The following is a 16463-nucleotide window of genomic DNA, read 5'->3' as shown; positions in this document are numbered from 1 at the left end:
CCACCCCCACAGTGGCGACGGCGGCTGCCGGCGAGATTTTCCGGCGACTTTTTCGGCGACCCTTAACTTGTGTAGAATTTCAAATGGGATAGATGGATTAGCGTATCTAGGGGTTCTTGGACCTTCCTTGCACGCTATTCCTGTCGAAACTCGAGCGGAAAGGCATCCGTTGGGGCGTTTTTCTCGCGGTTGCTCAGTAAGCAAGGACTAGGTTAGACTATCGTGTTTGAGGCACTCGAAACCTCTTTTGGTAGCCTTCGGATGGTACGTTCCCCCATCCCCCCATTTGAAATCCCATTCATTGCCCCTCATACGTAGGATTCCCGTCCTGCAACGATGGCAGACAAGCAACCCAATCAATGTATTAAAGATGTTACATTAGGTGCCTGGATTGAACTATTGTAATTATAAGTTTTTTATCTGAAATTTTCCAAATAAGTTTTGACCTTGGTTTGTATAGTTAAATTTAAACCAAGGCTTTATGTAAGGTCCAAAACCCACTATTTGAAACTACTGGGACTAAAAATTACATTGAAATGTAATAAGAAACAATGACATCAATGGCTTTGAATTCAACATAGCTTGAGAATATGCCTGCTACTTTTAGTTGCTAAAAGTTGATCCACTTCCTAATAAACGAACACTGCAAAATTTTGACCAAGCAAACTAATTTGAGATGCTCCATTCCATAGCTGTAAAACACTAATACATGAGATATCACTAAAACACGAGATGGTAAAGTGACAACGTAGGCCATTATTTTACGTCACTCAATACAGAAGATACAATGTCACACTAAAAATTCAGGAGATACAATGTCACTTAAAATTTCGGAATGATTCCAAAGTTAAACAATATAATCTCACCACTAAGCTGCCTATACAAATGATAAATTAACTGAGACTGTTCCAAATATTCATCCACGATAATTCACGACTGCACTCTTGTAAACTGACATTGGGAAAGATAAGTGGGGGAATGAAAGAAAGATCGGGCACACCTAGGATTCATTATCACACTCTTGAATCTTATATGGATGCTCTTCTAGGAGTCATTGCCATGCCCAACAAGGGCTTGTGTATCTGGATTCTTGCCCCAAGCTCTCTCCTTCCATATCAGCTCCACTTCATCGAATGTTAATCCTTTGGTCTCTGGAACGTACACAGCCACAAAGAGAAAAGCCAGCACAGCTATACTGGCAAGAATCAAGAAAGTTTGACCGGTCCCTACAGCATCAGCAATTGATAGAAAGGTCTGGGACACAATCAAATTTGAAACCCAGCACACAGTAGCTGACATGCCCCCGCATATTCCTCGATATTCTTCAGGATATATTTCTGAGTTCATAGTCCATGGCACAGGTCCCATTCCAGGTGAGAAGAAAGCAATATACAGGGCTAAACCCACAATTGCAAGCCATCCATACAAGTCATTTGTGGAGCCAGAAGATTGGTTGATAAATGACACAGCAAGTATGATCAAAGAGGCGATTACTCCAGCTAAGCTAGAAAGGGCCAATTTTTTCCGCCCTGCATGATCAATAAGGTAGATGCCGAGAATTGTACCAGCAGCATTCATACCAGCAACAATGAGGGATAGAAGAAGAGCCAACTGATTGGAATGGAAGCCAGCCATTTGGACAATTGTTGGGCTGTAGTACATGACTGTGTTTATACCTGTAAATTGCTGAAAAGCCTGCAGAACCATGGGACGTTATGAGAATTCACTTGCATGAAAACACTGTCATTTGAAAAGGACAGAAGCTTATTGCAGCATGCATCCAGAACTGAAGTACCTTAATCTCAAACTGCTTGATTACAAATACATGCATTTAACAACTATGTGCATAGGATAGTTAAACGACCGACCAAGGCTACAGATGAAATCACTGAAGTTTTATTGAATATGCTAAGATCTCTTCAATTATATGTATGCATTAAAACCAGGTTCATGAAGTTCAGTGCTCTCATGAGTACTTCCATGATCTCTAAAAGCAGCTTTTAATTCTTTATGACCGGAATCATTACTCTAGGAAACAAAAGGTCAACTCATGCTCTAATATCTGAAAGTTGTCAAAAATCAAGCCAAATCAAACTCAAAAAAGGTTAGGTTTCAGTTAATCAACTGATCCAAATCCAGTTAACATAATTATCATTTAACCATGAAAATATTTGTCTGTTTATTATTGGGGTAATATATTATTTCCCCCACAAAGAGGAGACTTAATAATAGCGTCCTCCCTTTATTACAAAAATGTGGGAGGGCTTCTCCTTATACGGAGGTTAAAAAAGCACTTTTTTCCTGCAAGATTCTCTCTAGGGAGGTTGTTGAAATGCATAATATGCATCTTACTCAGGTCTTGGTGCAGTGGCAGCACACAATCCAGAGCAGGCCTCTTGGAAATCCTCCAAGCATTCCAACAGCAGTTCCCAGACCTTGGATTTACTACTGATCCTCATTAGTCAATAAGTGCTGAATAGGTTCTATAAGGCATTAACAGTAAACGAATCTGGTAGAGGGGTAGCCAGGATAATTTTTGTCACAAGCTGCAAAGAGATTTTTTTTTTCCGTTTTTTTTTTGGGGTGGGGGGTGTGGATATGTAAGTATTGACTAATACGTCCTTCACTGACCAAAAACTAGATTTACATTATTCAGTTTGATGGCCGATCTAACTAGCTCAATCAACCCAACTGACTTTCGATTTCGTGCCTGGTCTTGTTCTTTAAACTGTAAAGTGACAGTGGTACTCTTAATTTCAGAAAACAACCTACAATTTGATCAGTTTAGCATAATTATTCCCCTCAATCTTTTAAACACAACTTTCACTCTGATATGGCTGTTTTGTAACAATTGTATGTCCTCGTCAAGTACCTGCAATCCAGCTCCAACAAGGAAAGCAAGCCTAATTTCTTTTGACTTAAACACATCCCAGTATTTGATATCATTCCTCTTTTGGCTTTCTTGCTCATATTGAGCTGTTAGGAACTCAACTTCATCCTCTAAGCGAGCATAGTCATATATCTTAGTAAGCACAACAATGGCTTCATTGTTCCTATTCTGCAGTCAAAGACAAGATATAGGATGGCTTAGTAATCAGCATAATTTGAAGGAGACAACTTTGAGTCTTTGACATAAATTTTCTTTAAAAAATGTAAAATTTTTCACCTTGATAAAAAGCCATCTGGGGGATTCAGGTAGGAAGAGCATGAGGAAGAACTGCACAACCGCAGGCACACCTGCAACTCCCAGCATCCATCGCCAAGTTCCAGGGACCTGCTTGATGAAGAATGTGGTAGGCGTTCGGCCAACAAATACCAGAAAAGTTTGAAACAGGAATGTTTATGAATCAGATAATTCCCAAAATGTGAAACTTCTCACGGTTCGTGGAAGTTATTTTGATATTTTTTCTAGCTTTTATCAGAGTATGCAACCAAAAAACTTAACTTTCTGCAATTGTATACTTTCCAGTCATTGCGGCTTGACTTTTAACAGAAAAATGAAAAATCTTAAGTCAGCCTTTGGTTAAGAAATCTATTCTCCCAAAATGTTTCTACCAAATAGAGACATCAACTCCAAGTGGAGGGTATATATTTTGGTCCTGACATTAATATTGAATCTTTGCATCTAAAGATCAATAGACGAGAATAAGATGAAAAACATTTAAACAAAATTGGGGGGGACAACTGGAAAAAGAAAGAAAACAACAAGTCAAGAATGAAATTCAAAGTCTACACAAACCATTGAATTGTTTTCATCTTGAGTTCTCTACCCTCCAGCATGAGTGACAATGATTTATATATAAGTACTTCTAAAAGCACCAAAATCTAACCTCAGTAAAAGCAAGATTTATAAGGTAGGAAAGAAACTGTCCACCAGTTATCATAAGCACATTTGTGCTTACTAGTGCTCCCCTTATTTCTGATGGTGAAGCTTCAGCGATATACACAGGAGCGGTGACAGATGCTATACCCACACCAATCCCAACTAATAGACGTCCAAATATGAGAATATAAGGACCTGGTGAAGCAGCCATGACAAATGATCCAAGAGCAAAGATAACATCAGCAATAAGGGTTGCCTTCTTTCGTCCATAAGCATCATTAACCCAACCACCAGCTGCAGCTCCGAGAATTGCACCAACCAATGCCATGCTAACAATTGTTTCCTGGCAACTCAAACACTTAGAAGGATACTAACAGAAAGATTGGAGAACAAGTGGAAAGTGGCTGGAAAACAATTACTACCAGCAGTTTGATCATTTCATTCCATAAATTTTACAGGTTAGTACAGCATCTTATTAAATAGAGGACTGTAACAGAAGGTAAAGTCAGCTCCAGAGATGTTCAGCCAATTAGAAGGAAAAAGGTTTAGAGTTTAAAAAATTGTAATAGTCCTCTAATTACCATGGATCTGATCACTTTTACCATAACTACATTAACTTCTGATCCGATAAGCTACAAATTAACAACACATCTGATCAGTTATGCAAAAAAGATTACAAAATAACTACAGATCTAAGTATTTATAAGGACATAAAAGATGATGGGACTCTCCTATCAACACAAAGCAGACAAGAAACATGGTAAGAAAACAAAGGTACTATGATCATAACATAAAATAGCTCTTGAATAAAAGCTAACGACTAAATTTTCTAAGAGAATCTCTCTGTCTAACACAAACAAGGATACTCTCTTTACAAAAGGAAAAGCTAGGTAAGACACAACATAAGAACACATCAGACCAAAACACACCAACTTTTGAGAGGTTGGCTGCCTCCACCCAAAACCAGATTCAGACTCTTCTCCCTTTTGAGTCAGTTTTCCCGCCTTTCAAATCCTGTGCCAACTGTTCCCTAACCACTCCATTCTCGTTAGCACTGGAAATTCCCTCTTTTATCTCCTTTCTCTTTTGTCTTTCAGGTATACATCCTAAAAGCTTAAGCATTTATTATATTTATTTTTTCAAGGGCAGCATTGTGGAATAACAACATATCAGTAGTCATTTGGTCAGAAGCACTATCAATTATCCAAGTTACCTCAATCATTCTACTAGAACTAGTATCGCAAGAATTAGGAAAACTGCCTTTTAGTGCTATACATCTAGCAACAGCATTGGAACTAGAAGAGGAACCTTGACTGATTATTTTGATGCAAATCAACCTGTTCTAAATAAAAACTGTTGGTTTACTAGCTGGCTTGGAAGTTCCTTTAGGGACAGCAATGTAACCTTTGCTATTCATCTCTGTTGGTGACTTCCCATCAGTAGAATTGACATGTAGCGTCCACATTTCTCCTTTGTGCCCAGAAAAAGCAAAGGTAGAACCAAGGTCTACCATTATTTTGTTTGTTGTCATTATTCTAATTATTTTGTTTGTTGTCATTATTCTAGTTTAGACCTTTAATCACAAGGGTAGAAAGTGATATCAAGTCCCACATTGAGTAAAATAGAATGCTCAATAGGGTATTTAAGAGCTCATTTCATCAGCAAGCTTTTGGGATAAAGTTCCTCATCCCATTTAGGCATCTATCAATTAGTATCAGAGAATAATTGATGACAGTTTTGAAGAGGGCTACACATGGAAGATTTTTGTTGAAAGTGGGCTCATTCTCATTGGGCCTAATCCGTAGATGACCCTAATTCATTATGACTACTTATACTCTTTTATTTAGAATTATCTTTTGCCATTTATTTAGGGATTTGAAATAAGATTTTTTTCCAGATTTGTTGTGATTACATTTGATGAGTTATTTGGGTGAGATCATATGCGATTTTATCGCCTTCTCTACTCCTATATGTATTGACTTTCATAGAGAAATAAAACTCATACATTCTTGCGTCCAAATAACATCATGGTAACAGAGCTGTGGCTCTATCCTTTAAAGACACAGTGATCAGATCATCACGAGCCTTCACCGCTGGCAACGATTCTACCCAGAATCCGTCGATAAGTGTAGGAGGCTCAGACGTGATGGTCAAATCTAGAGGGAGTTCCCAATCTGGAGCGTCAAACACAATGGGAATAATTCCAGCCTTTGACTTCTTCTCTCAAATGATGATTACTCATCATTTAAATGGCAAAAATTATCTACAATGGTCCAGGAATGTCCTAATGTTCATACGAGGACGTAGCAAGGAACATTACCTGACATAGGATCCAAAACTACCAGAACCAAAGGATTCAAAGTATGCAACTTGGTGTGCTGAAAACAATATGGTCATGACATGGTTGATTCATTCCATGAATACCGAAATCAGCAAGAATTATCTTTCGACTAATTTTGCCTGAGAAAGATGGGAATTAGCCAAATGCACCTTCTCTGCCAAAGACAACACAACGACGCTTCTCAAGACACTTGCTGGAAAATTCAGGGAAAGCCAGGACACCTAAAGCAACGAACCAAGGGAGATGGTAATGTGACTCTAAGTGTTGATGAACTCATGATGCTTAGACAGATTTTGAACAAGTACTTTGGTGAGAAAAACAGTGAGAAATCTACCCCATCTATGACTTTAGCCCATTCAGGTACCATTCTACTTGCTACACTAAGCATTATAACTGGGTCCAAAAACACGTGGATTATTGATTCAGGTGCTACAGATCATATTACTGGATTCCGGGAATTATTTTCTGAGTTTAGGCCACATTCTGAACAAACTCGGGTTCAGGTTGCAAATAATACGCATGCTAAGGTTATGGGATTAGGAACTATTATTATTTTGAAAATATAGTGCTGAAAAATGTTCTTTATGTTCCAGATATCCCTTTCAACTTGCTATCTATTAAATGTGCGGCCCATGAATTAAATCGCCTCATTATCTTTGATAAATTTCACTGTGATTTTCAGGACCTAATCTTGGGGAAGGTGATTGGCAAAGCTAAAGAAGATAATGGGTTATACTACCTTGAAGGAACCACACCAACCAAGAGATACATGGCTGCATCTATTTCTTAATCCTCTAGCTTTTCTTTTATGTCTCAAGAAGACTTTATGCTAGGCATTTTAGACTAGGTCATCCTAGCTTTGATTACATGAAATTTTTGTTACCAAATTCTATGAATAAAAAGGACTTTCAATTTTATTGCGAAACTCGTCAATTAGCCAAACAAACTCGAGCATCTTATCCATCTCACGTCTACACACCTACGCAACCTTTTGCTCTCACCCATAGTGATGTTTGGGGTCCCTCTCGAGTTGCTACTACCTCTAAGGCCAAATGGTTTGCGACCTTTATAGATGATCATACTCACTTAACATGACTTTTTTTTATGAAAGAAAAATCTGAGGTGCTCTTCATCTTTAAAAATTTTTATACTTTTGTTCAAAATCAATTCCAAACTTCAATAAAGGTTTTTCGCAGTGATAATGGAAAGGAATTTGTTAATTCTCAATTTACAACCTTCTTTGCTAAAAAAAGGCATTCTCCATCAAACATCCTATGCAAATACACCCCAACAAAATAGGGCAAAAACCGACATCTTTTAGAAGTAACTAGATCTCTTTTACTAGGGCAAAATGTACCAAATTTTTATTGGGGAGATGTTGTGCTTATTGCTGCATATTTGATCAATCGTATATGCCATCAAAAATTTTAAAATTTCAGACCCCAATTCAAAAATTCTCAATCACCTATCCTCAATCTTATCTCATTCATTCTCTGTCTACACATGTTTTTGGGTATATTGCTTTTGTGTTTGATGGTGACAAGGGGAAACTTGAATCTAAATCCGTTAAATGTATATTCCTAGGCTACTCTCCTACCCAAAAAAGTTACAAGTATTATTCTCCTGCCACAAAGCGAGTATATGTCACTATGAATGTTAAATTTTTTGAAAACCTACCTTTCTATCCCAAATTACCCATTCAGGGGGAAAGAGGTAGTGAATGGCCTATTTGGACAAATCAACGATCTGAACAGCAAGCTAGCAACCTTACCAATGACACCTAAATATCCCTAGATGTCACCTTTGTTGATCTTGAAGTTATTAAACCAGCACCTGAACCACCTCTTTCGGTCATAGAAACCACCTCCAACACACCAGAAATCCAACCCGAAACCTCCACCAAACCTATTTCTCCTCTTCTCACCCATACCGAACCTTCTTTTGAGTCAAAAACAAGTGAAATACAGGAAGATCAAATAGAACAGATAGCCACCAGTGAAGACCCCATTAATGTTCCAAGGCCAAGTCATGAATCCCCACCTGAGATTAATCCTGAAGATCTCTAGTGGCCCATAGCTCTCAAAAAGGGCAAAAGAAGTTGTACACGATACCCAATAAGCAGGTATATCTCTTATGACAAGCTCACCTCTCAATTTAAGACCTTTGTTGTCAATATAGACAAAGAACAAATCCCACGAACATTCAATGAGGCAGTAAATTGGCAATCGAGGAAGAACTAAGGGCCCTAGTCAAAAATGGAACTTGGGAAGTTGTTGATCTACCTCGAGGAAAATCTGTTGTAAGGAGTAAGTGGGTATTTACTAAAAAGTATAATCTAGACAGAAGCACCAACAAGGGCACCGGACATAGAAGATGTATACTGCTGCAAATAAAAGGGCACCTGCAAATAAAAGGGCACCGGACATAGAAGATGGCAGGAACATAGAAGTATGCACTGATGCAGATTCGGCAGGGGCAGTCAATGACAGACACTCCACCCCCGGTTACTGCACATTTATCTAGGGAAACATTGTTACTTGGAGGAGCAAGAAACAGCCAGTCGTATCAAGGAGTTCAGCTGAATCAGAATTTAGAGCATTGGCTCTAGGAATTTGTGAGGGAATATGGATTATTAGCCTACTACGAGAACTAGGCATTGAGGTAATTGCACTAATCCAGATGAGGTGTGACAACATGGCGGCTCTCAAGATTGCCAACAATCCTATTCAACACAATCGAATGAAGCACGTTGAAATTGACCGTCACTTTATCAAAGAAAAAATAGAAGCTAAGGTGGTTGATCTGGCTTGCATCTCTACAGGAAAACAAGTTGTAGACATGATGACCAAACCCTTGGTCAAGACCAAATTGGAAGAACTCACAAGCAAGCTCGGAATGATCAACATCTATTCACCAGCTTGAGGAGGAGTGTTGAAAGTGGGTTCATTCTCATTGGGCCTAATCCGTAGATAACCCTAATTCACTATGACTACTTATACTCTTTTATTTAGAATTATCTTCTGTCATTTATTTAGGGATTTCAAATAAGATTTTTTCCAGATTTGTTCTGATTAGATTTGATGAGTTATTTAGGTGAGATCATATGCGATTTTATTGCCTTCTCTACTCCTATATGTATCGACTTTCACAAAGAAATAAAACTCATATTCTTGCATCCAAATCACATCAATTTTAACCAACAAGAAGACGAGTGAAGTGCCTTAAGTGCAGCCACTACGATGACAACTTTCCATGAGGCCAATTGATGGAGACTTGGTAGTTTGGGATACCAAATCCCACATTAAATAGAATGATATGCTCAATGAGGTATTTAAGTGAGTTGGTTCACTCACCTCAATGGCTACCTCTTGAGCTAGAGTTCCCCACCCTATTTAGATAACCATCACAAAACCTCCAATAATTGCAACAGTTGAAGAGGCATCTAGCAAGAGCTTCCCTCTACTCTCTTCTCTACATGCTCCTGAGAAGACTTCCTTTAATGAAAGTAAGGGGCTTTGCTCTAAGCACTTTCCCTCTCACTTCATCTAGGGACTTATTCAGATCAACCAACAATATAAAAATCCTCTGTTTCTCAACAATTCCACTGTACTTTGCATCTCCAAGGTTCTCTAAGAAGCCTGTAACATCACTAATTTGGCCCATTGCAAGTAATTGGGACCATTCAGCTAGTGCCCAGTAATGACATTACTAAATCCATCAGTTGCAACTAATGTGGGTGCTTTAACCTAGATGGTTGGCTAGAAATTTGGCTATTTCTGCATGCCATATGATCCAGTGAATAAAGGGAGAAGATGGGGATGCTGAGAAAGAGAAGAAGTGGGTTTTGGCCAGAGGCTTGCTCCAATACTAGGTCAAAAAAGGATGGAAAAAACTGAAGTTTGGTAATTTACGAAATTCCAAATGAATAGAGTGGATGTTGCAGATTAAACAAGAGGAGACTGAGCCAGAAGAAGACAGCTCCTGATGTTCAGCCAATTGAAAGGATAACAATTGGGGAATTTAATAAACTGTAGAAGTCCTGCAATAACTACAGATCTCATAATTATACAATAGTTACATGTTAACTACGGATCAGACTAGCTGGACTATAATTAAGCATTAGATACAGAAGTACAGATCTGACCAGCTATGCAGTAATCAGATAATAGCAACACGTCTGACAATTTTTACAAAGACAAATGCTAAATGATCCCTAGAGTAAATTAAGGGATTTTCTACATAACAAAATTATTTATATTCTCGGTTGGAATCATCCAAGCATAGTTAAGTCTACCAGTTTTCTGTATTCCATGTTGAAAGTAGTATTTATGGCTTCATTATGTAACAAAAACATGTGCAAAAAAGGGGTCATTTAAATACAAACAAATGCAGATTTTCCTGCTACTCCCATTCCCAAAAGATGTTAGAGATGAGAAATTGTGAGGCGTATAATTGGGGGATAAAGAAGTAACCAGCTGTTTAGTTAACTATAAAGAGATAGTTAGTTAGCTTGCTAACAACTTAAATAACGTGTATGAGGAGGAATCAGACTGTTATGACAGTTGATGAATTCTGCCAATCTCTATCCTTCTGTTTCTATTTTCTTCTTTTCCCCATCACAATCGAATTTGTAACCATAATTCTTCCAATGCAGTGGAAAACCGGATCAAAAAGATTCTGAGTCCCCCATTCCAGTTAAAACCCTAAGCACTCACAGCCAATAACTACATATGAAGCTTTTTGCTAAATATCTAGATTATTGTAAACCCCAAAGAAATGCAATTTTAAAATTCATGAAAGACAAGTAAAGGAACACAACAAAAAAGGGATGTACCTGAAGGAAACTACTATTTCTAACTTCCACAAAATCATCTTTAATATACAAAAGGGCTCCTGATATGACACCTGTGGTAAAAGAAATAACATGTTAATATTTTCATTAAAGAACTGAAACACCCATAATCTGCAGAAAGAACAACTTAGATATTCAGAACAACCAGCACCTAAATAAGTACATCATATTTTTTCTGATCTAAAAAGGGGCAGAATCAGATATTGTAAAGCAAACTTAAGAATCCACCATTCAACCATGAAAGAATTGCAACCAGAACTCTTTGCCCAGCTAATTGTTCCTTTATTAAAAGTAGTTAATCTAAAAGCAAGTTGAAAAAGAATTTTCTCTGTAGAATTTCGTTGCTATGTCCAAGCCTTCCTTCTAGATGCTTTATAGGAAAGAAAAGAAAAAATCAAGCACACATATAGCATGTGCCAGCTGGCAACAATGCAGACAGTCCAGATTAATTTCCAAGAAAATATAATATAATAAAAAAAACTTTCAAAAAAATTGAACAAAAAAAGATTGGAGTTATACTCTATTTTTCACCAATGGGAAAAGAGAGCATCACTACAGTGTAAGAAAAATATTTTCTCCCTGGGCATTGCAAAGATTGGATGAAATAAAATTACAGATGGTGCTTTTAGGCAAGAAAATGTGATTTTTTTATTTTATTTTATTTTTTTTCAAGATCTGTGTTGTAAAATTACTTCATCTTTACCTTGTAGGGGACAGAGAAAAACAAATGGTAACTCTCGTCCATGAAGAAATGATTTTTACTACAAATAGAAAAATAAAATCTCTGCAGTTGGCAATATACTACCTCCCGTTCTTAATATAGGACCCAATTGAGTAATTTGGGAAAATTAATGAAGTTACTAAATTACTTAATTATATCATATGTCACATGATTTCTCTGAAATACTTATATATCATTAGATCATACGTCAATTTACAAGTGAGGCAAATTAGTTTGGAAAAAAACGATAAATATAAATACTTTAAAATAACTTAGTAACTTTTTTAATTTTCTCAAATTAGTTACCTCAATCTTATATTAAGGAGAGGAGGCAGTAATGTATTAAGATTAAGATTTGAACCTGAGTGATTCTGGAAGTTTAACTCAATCTATGAACCTTATTCAACTATCTTCTGGATTGATCAATGGCAAATATGCATTTAAGAAGATCATCAAAATGAAATTGTTCAAATGAGAATGGGGCCTTCGGGATTTACCAAAACGATTATCCTAAAAAAACGAAGAAACAATTATATTGATAATTGTTTTCATGCGTCAGTTATTCATGAATATGTGTGTTTGTTGTTTTTTTTTTTTTTTTGACGGCAAAAATCTATAACCACAGATTACAAGAACATAGTTACGACTGTCAAGCAAAACACAGATTATATTTCGCTGATCCAAACTTTTATAGGGAACATCAGACAATTTCATCCGTGAACAATATAACAAAAGAAATGGGTGGCATTGTTTTAGCGAACCAAATTTACTGGTGTCACTCATCAAACAGGTAATTAAAAGTTTATACCTGTATCATAGCCGAAAAGCAGCCCACCAATGCCAGCGACGGCAGTGAGGCCCAGAATATAAGGGTTCTTAAAATAAGACATTTTCCTTTCAGGATACAAATCCAAATATCCTGAGCTTCCAGGTGTCGACTGGATCGTCATCGTCATCGTCGAAGATGAAATAGGAAATCAACGTATAAATTACGAAATTTAACGCAGAAAACCCAGAATTTTGGCTTCCACGCACTAACAATAACGATCCAGATTAAGAAATCGCAGCCACACCCAGAATGAGCGATGAATCTTGGAAGATACCCAGAAATTCAATAGCACAGAAATCCTCCCAGCTAATGATTTGGTGGAGAGGAAAACCGTGAATGACTTTGCAGGAATTCACGGAATGCGAACTTGGGGATTGCCTTGAGGTAAATAATAGAGCCTCAGTAAGCTGCACATCTGCAAAGATTACGTGTACGATGCATATCCTTCATTCAAATATAATTCATTATTTAAATCTAATTATTATTTTATCTGATTTTTTATTTCAAAATGTAAAAGTTCGTATCAAACAAGCTAGTTTTATAATTCACTAATAATATATTGATTAAGAAATAATCATTAGATCAGGCATAAAAGGAAGAAGAAACAATCATTAGAACTTTAAAAGTGAAAACAAAAAAGAATGATAGTATATAGCAGCCAATTTTATTTTATGGAAATATATTATTTTATTTGTCGTTGCAGATCCTAGACCTGACAATTCGCTGGCTCTTGTTTGGTTAACAAATTCCGTTTTGAAATCCAAAAAACTGGAGGGGTGATTGTCCCGAAATCCCTCTTTCTTTTTTTTTTTTTAATTTAAATTTCATCTTGCTGAATCAAATATCACCGAACTCCTTGGAGCAGGATGGAACGAGGCACATCCAGAAGGGGAGTTACTCTCTGAGATACGGTCTTGGATGAGTTAAGATTGGGAGACAAGGATTGAGTGGTGTAGCCGTGATAAGAACACCGTCGCTGATACACTTGCGAAGGAAGCTTTGCAGATCGCTCCTGGTGCTGTGTTTTTTGATTCCCCCCCTAGCTTCATTTTAGAGTCGGTTGCTTTAGAAGCAGGCACGTAGTGCACTAAGTTTGGGCTTATTCAATCAAAATATATATATATATATATATATAAAAGTAGGGTAAAAAGCATGATTTACTAGACACGGCCAAGTAGCTTCACCAAATGCAAATAAATAGGTCATTTTTTATTTTTTTAAAGGCATTTTCAAACCTTGATTTTTAAAAACCATTTTCCTTTTCAGACCATTATGAACGTGGGGGCTATATTAATTTTTTAAAAGCATTATTTTAAACCATTCTGAAAGTATTGGCTTTTTAAAAGCAATTTTTCAAACCATATTCTGAACGTGGGGCTGTAACTTATTTTTCTTTATTTTCTTAAAGATGAAAAAAATGGGTCTTATCTTTTAGTTTTTTTAAAAGCTGAAATTCTGTGCATTACTCCTCTATTTATGCGATAGCGGTTGCTTATCCAGTGAATTTTAAACAAAAAGCCGACGTGGATGTTTTCTTAATTGGTTAAAAATGTCAATAAATCATGGCAGATATACCAGTCGCCATGTATCTTCAAAATTTGAAAATGTATATATGTTATGAACATAATAATATCTTTATGGATGTTGAATAATCAAAAAATAATTAGTTCAAGATCACATTTTTGCTTCAAATCACCATTTCAGCTTAATATGTATAAAAAGTAAAGTATCTATAAGTTTTCAAGGCATGCAAAATATATAGATCTATTATCAACATTTGTGGCCCCTTTTTTTTTTAAAAAAAACAAAAACATTTATTTACTTTAGGTGATACCACGTGTTATGCTGCTAGCAACTCCTGCTTTGTACTGCCACGGGTCTTATCTTTTAGTTTTTTTAAAAGTTGAAATTCTATGCATTACTCCCCTATTTATTCGTTAGCGGTTGCTTGTCCAACGAATTTTAAACAAAAAGCAGACGTGGATATTTTCTTAGTTGGTTAAAAATATGTCAATAAATCATGGCAGATATACCAATCGTGATGTACCTTCAAAATTTGAAAATGTATATTTGTTATGAACATAATAATATCTTTGTGGATGTTGAATAATCACAAAATAATTAGTTGAAGATCACATTTTTGCTTCAAATCATCATTTCAGCATAATATGTATAAAAAGTAAAGTATCTATAAGTTTTCAAGGCATGCAAAATATATAGATCTATTATCAACATTTATGGCCCCTTTTTTTAAAAAAAAACATTTATTTACTCATAGGTGATGCCACATGTCATGCTGCCAGCAACTCCTGCTTTGTACTGCCACGGGTCTTATCTTTTAGTTTTTTAAAAGCTGAAATTCTGTGCATTACTCCCCTATTTATTCGTTAGCGGTTGCTTATCCAATGAATTTTAAACAAAAAGCAGATGTGGATATTTTCTTAATTGGCTAAAAATATGTCAATAAATCATGGCAGATATACCAGTCGCGATGTATCTTCAAAATTTGAGTAGGATCATATCCTATTCCAGATTTGTCCATTGTGTACCGTTGAGCTCCTAATATCACTTTAAGCATTTCACTGCCCTTTGTGAACTTCTCCAGGGTTCTCATGAGCTCCTCGGTTTTCTTCTTGTTCTGCTCACACTCGGTGTAGGTTGGTGGACTAGTTTCTTTCTGTTTGACTTGTTCTTCCAGGCTCTTGATTTTCTTTTTGGAGCTTACCAACTTCTGAGCTATTCTAACTAATTCAAAATGTAAAACATTGTATTCAGATTGTGATTCATCATAGGAAGGTTCGGAAATGATTACCTCGTCAGTCTCTAAATCTTCGACTTCTTGTGCCATGAGATAGAAGTTGGTTGTCTCTTCATCGTCACTGTCATCTTCTTCTGATGAGCTATCTCCCCAAATTGAAGTGATCAAAGCCTTCTTCTTTCTGAATTTCTCTTTCTTTTTATCTTTGTCCTTTAACTTAGACAGTAAAGGACAATCTGCTTTGATACGTCCTGGCTTCTTGCATTCAAAGCATATTATTGGCTATTTGGTGTCAATTTGAGATATGGAGGCTTTACGTTTTGATTGAAACCTTCTTTTGGCTCTGTTCTTGTAAAATTTCTTGAACCTCTTGATTATAAGGCCTATTTCTTCATCCTCCAGATCTTCTTCGTTGTTATCTTCACTCTCTTGAGCCTTGAGAGCAATGCCTTTGTGATTCTTCTTGTTTGTCTCCTTCTTATACTTTTGCTTGCTCTCGTACTTTGCTAGGCTTTCGAACAGTACAGCAATTGAACCTATTGATTCTCCTTTTGTTTCCTTAATGGCTATCACTTTCAGTTACCATTCCTTAGTAAGTCCTCCTAAGATCTCTCTCACTTGATCTTCCTGATTGTATTTCTTCCTGAAGGTAGTCAGATGATTGATAAGGTGTGAGAACCTCATTTCCATATCTCTAATACTTTCTCTGTCTTTTACTCTGAATAGATCAAACTCTGTGGTGAGAGTGTTGATTCTGCTCTGTTTCACTCCAGTTGTTCCCTCTTGAGCAATTTCCAAAGCTTCCCACATTCCTTTTGCTGTTTCCAAGCTTGAAGTACTCTTTCTGGCTTAAGGCACAGGTAAGCATATTGATTGCTTTGTCATTCAGCAACACAAGCCTTTTATCTTCTTTGTCAAACTCTCTTGGGCTTTTAGGAACTTGTTGACTGTCTACTATTTTCATTGGAACATAGTTCCTGTGCTCTATCACGTCCCATAATATTCAGTGGCTTTAATAAAAATCTTCATCCTTATTTTTCAGAAGGTGAAATTTTGTCACATCCTAAAATTTGAACCCTAAAGGAAGTTGGACTAGTGATACTAGACTCCTAGGAGTAAAATTAGAAATTTTGCAGAAA

General features: G+C 36.6%; 1 protein-coding gene across 1 annotated transcript; it reads right to left on the bottom strand.

The window, feature by feature from the left end:
* Positions 1-721: 721 nt before the first annotated feature.
* On the bottom strand, positions 722-12964 carry LOC114718369 (inositol transporter 1). Its single transcript, XM_028903670.1, has 6 exons — positions 12546-12964; positions 10999-11069; positions 3831-4166; positions 3167-3274; positions 2873-3058; positions 722-1695 (listed from the first exon to the last, which is right to left on the bottom strand). The coding sequence occupies exons 1-6, from the start codon at positions 12691-12693 to the stop codon at positions 1045-1047; spliced, it is 1500 nt and encodes a 499-aa protein (XP_028759503.1). The 5' UTR covers positions 12694-12964; the 3' UTR covers positions 722-1044.
* Between the last annotated feature and the right edge of the window lie 3499 nt (positions 12965-16463).

The sequence above is a fragment of the Neltuma alba genome, unplaced genomic scaffold, assembly GCF_004799145.2.
Source record: "Neltuma alba isolate B1F8T4 unplaced genomic scaffold, ASM479914v2 tig00011842_pilon, whole genome shotgun sequence".
In the NCBI taxonomy this organism is placed as follows: Eukaryota; Viridiplantae; Streptophyta; class Magnoliopsida; order Fabales; family Fabaceae; genus Neltuma; species Neltuma alba.
The sequence above is the reverse complement of the archived record's forward strand: the minus strand, read 5'-3'. Positions and strand labels throughout refer to the sequence as shown.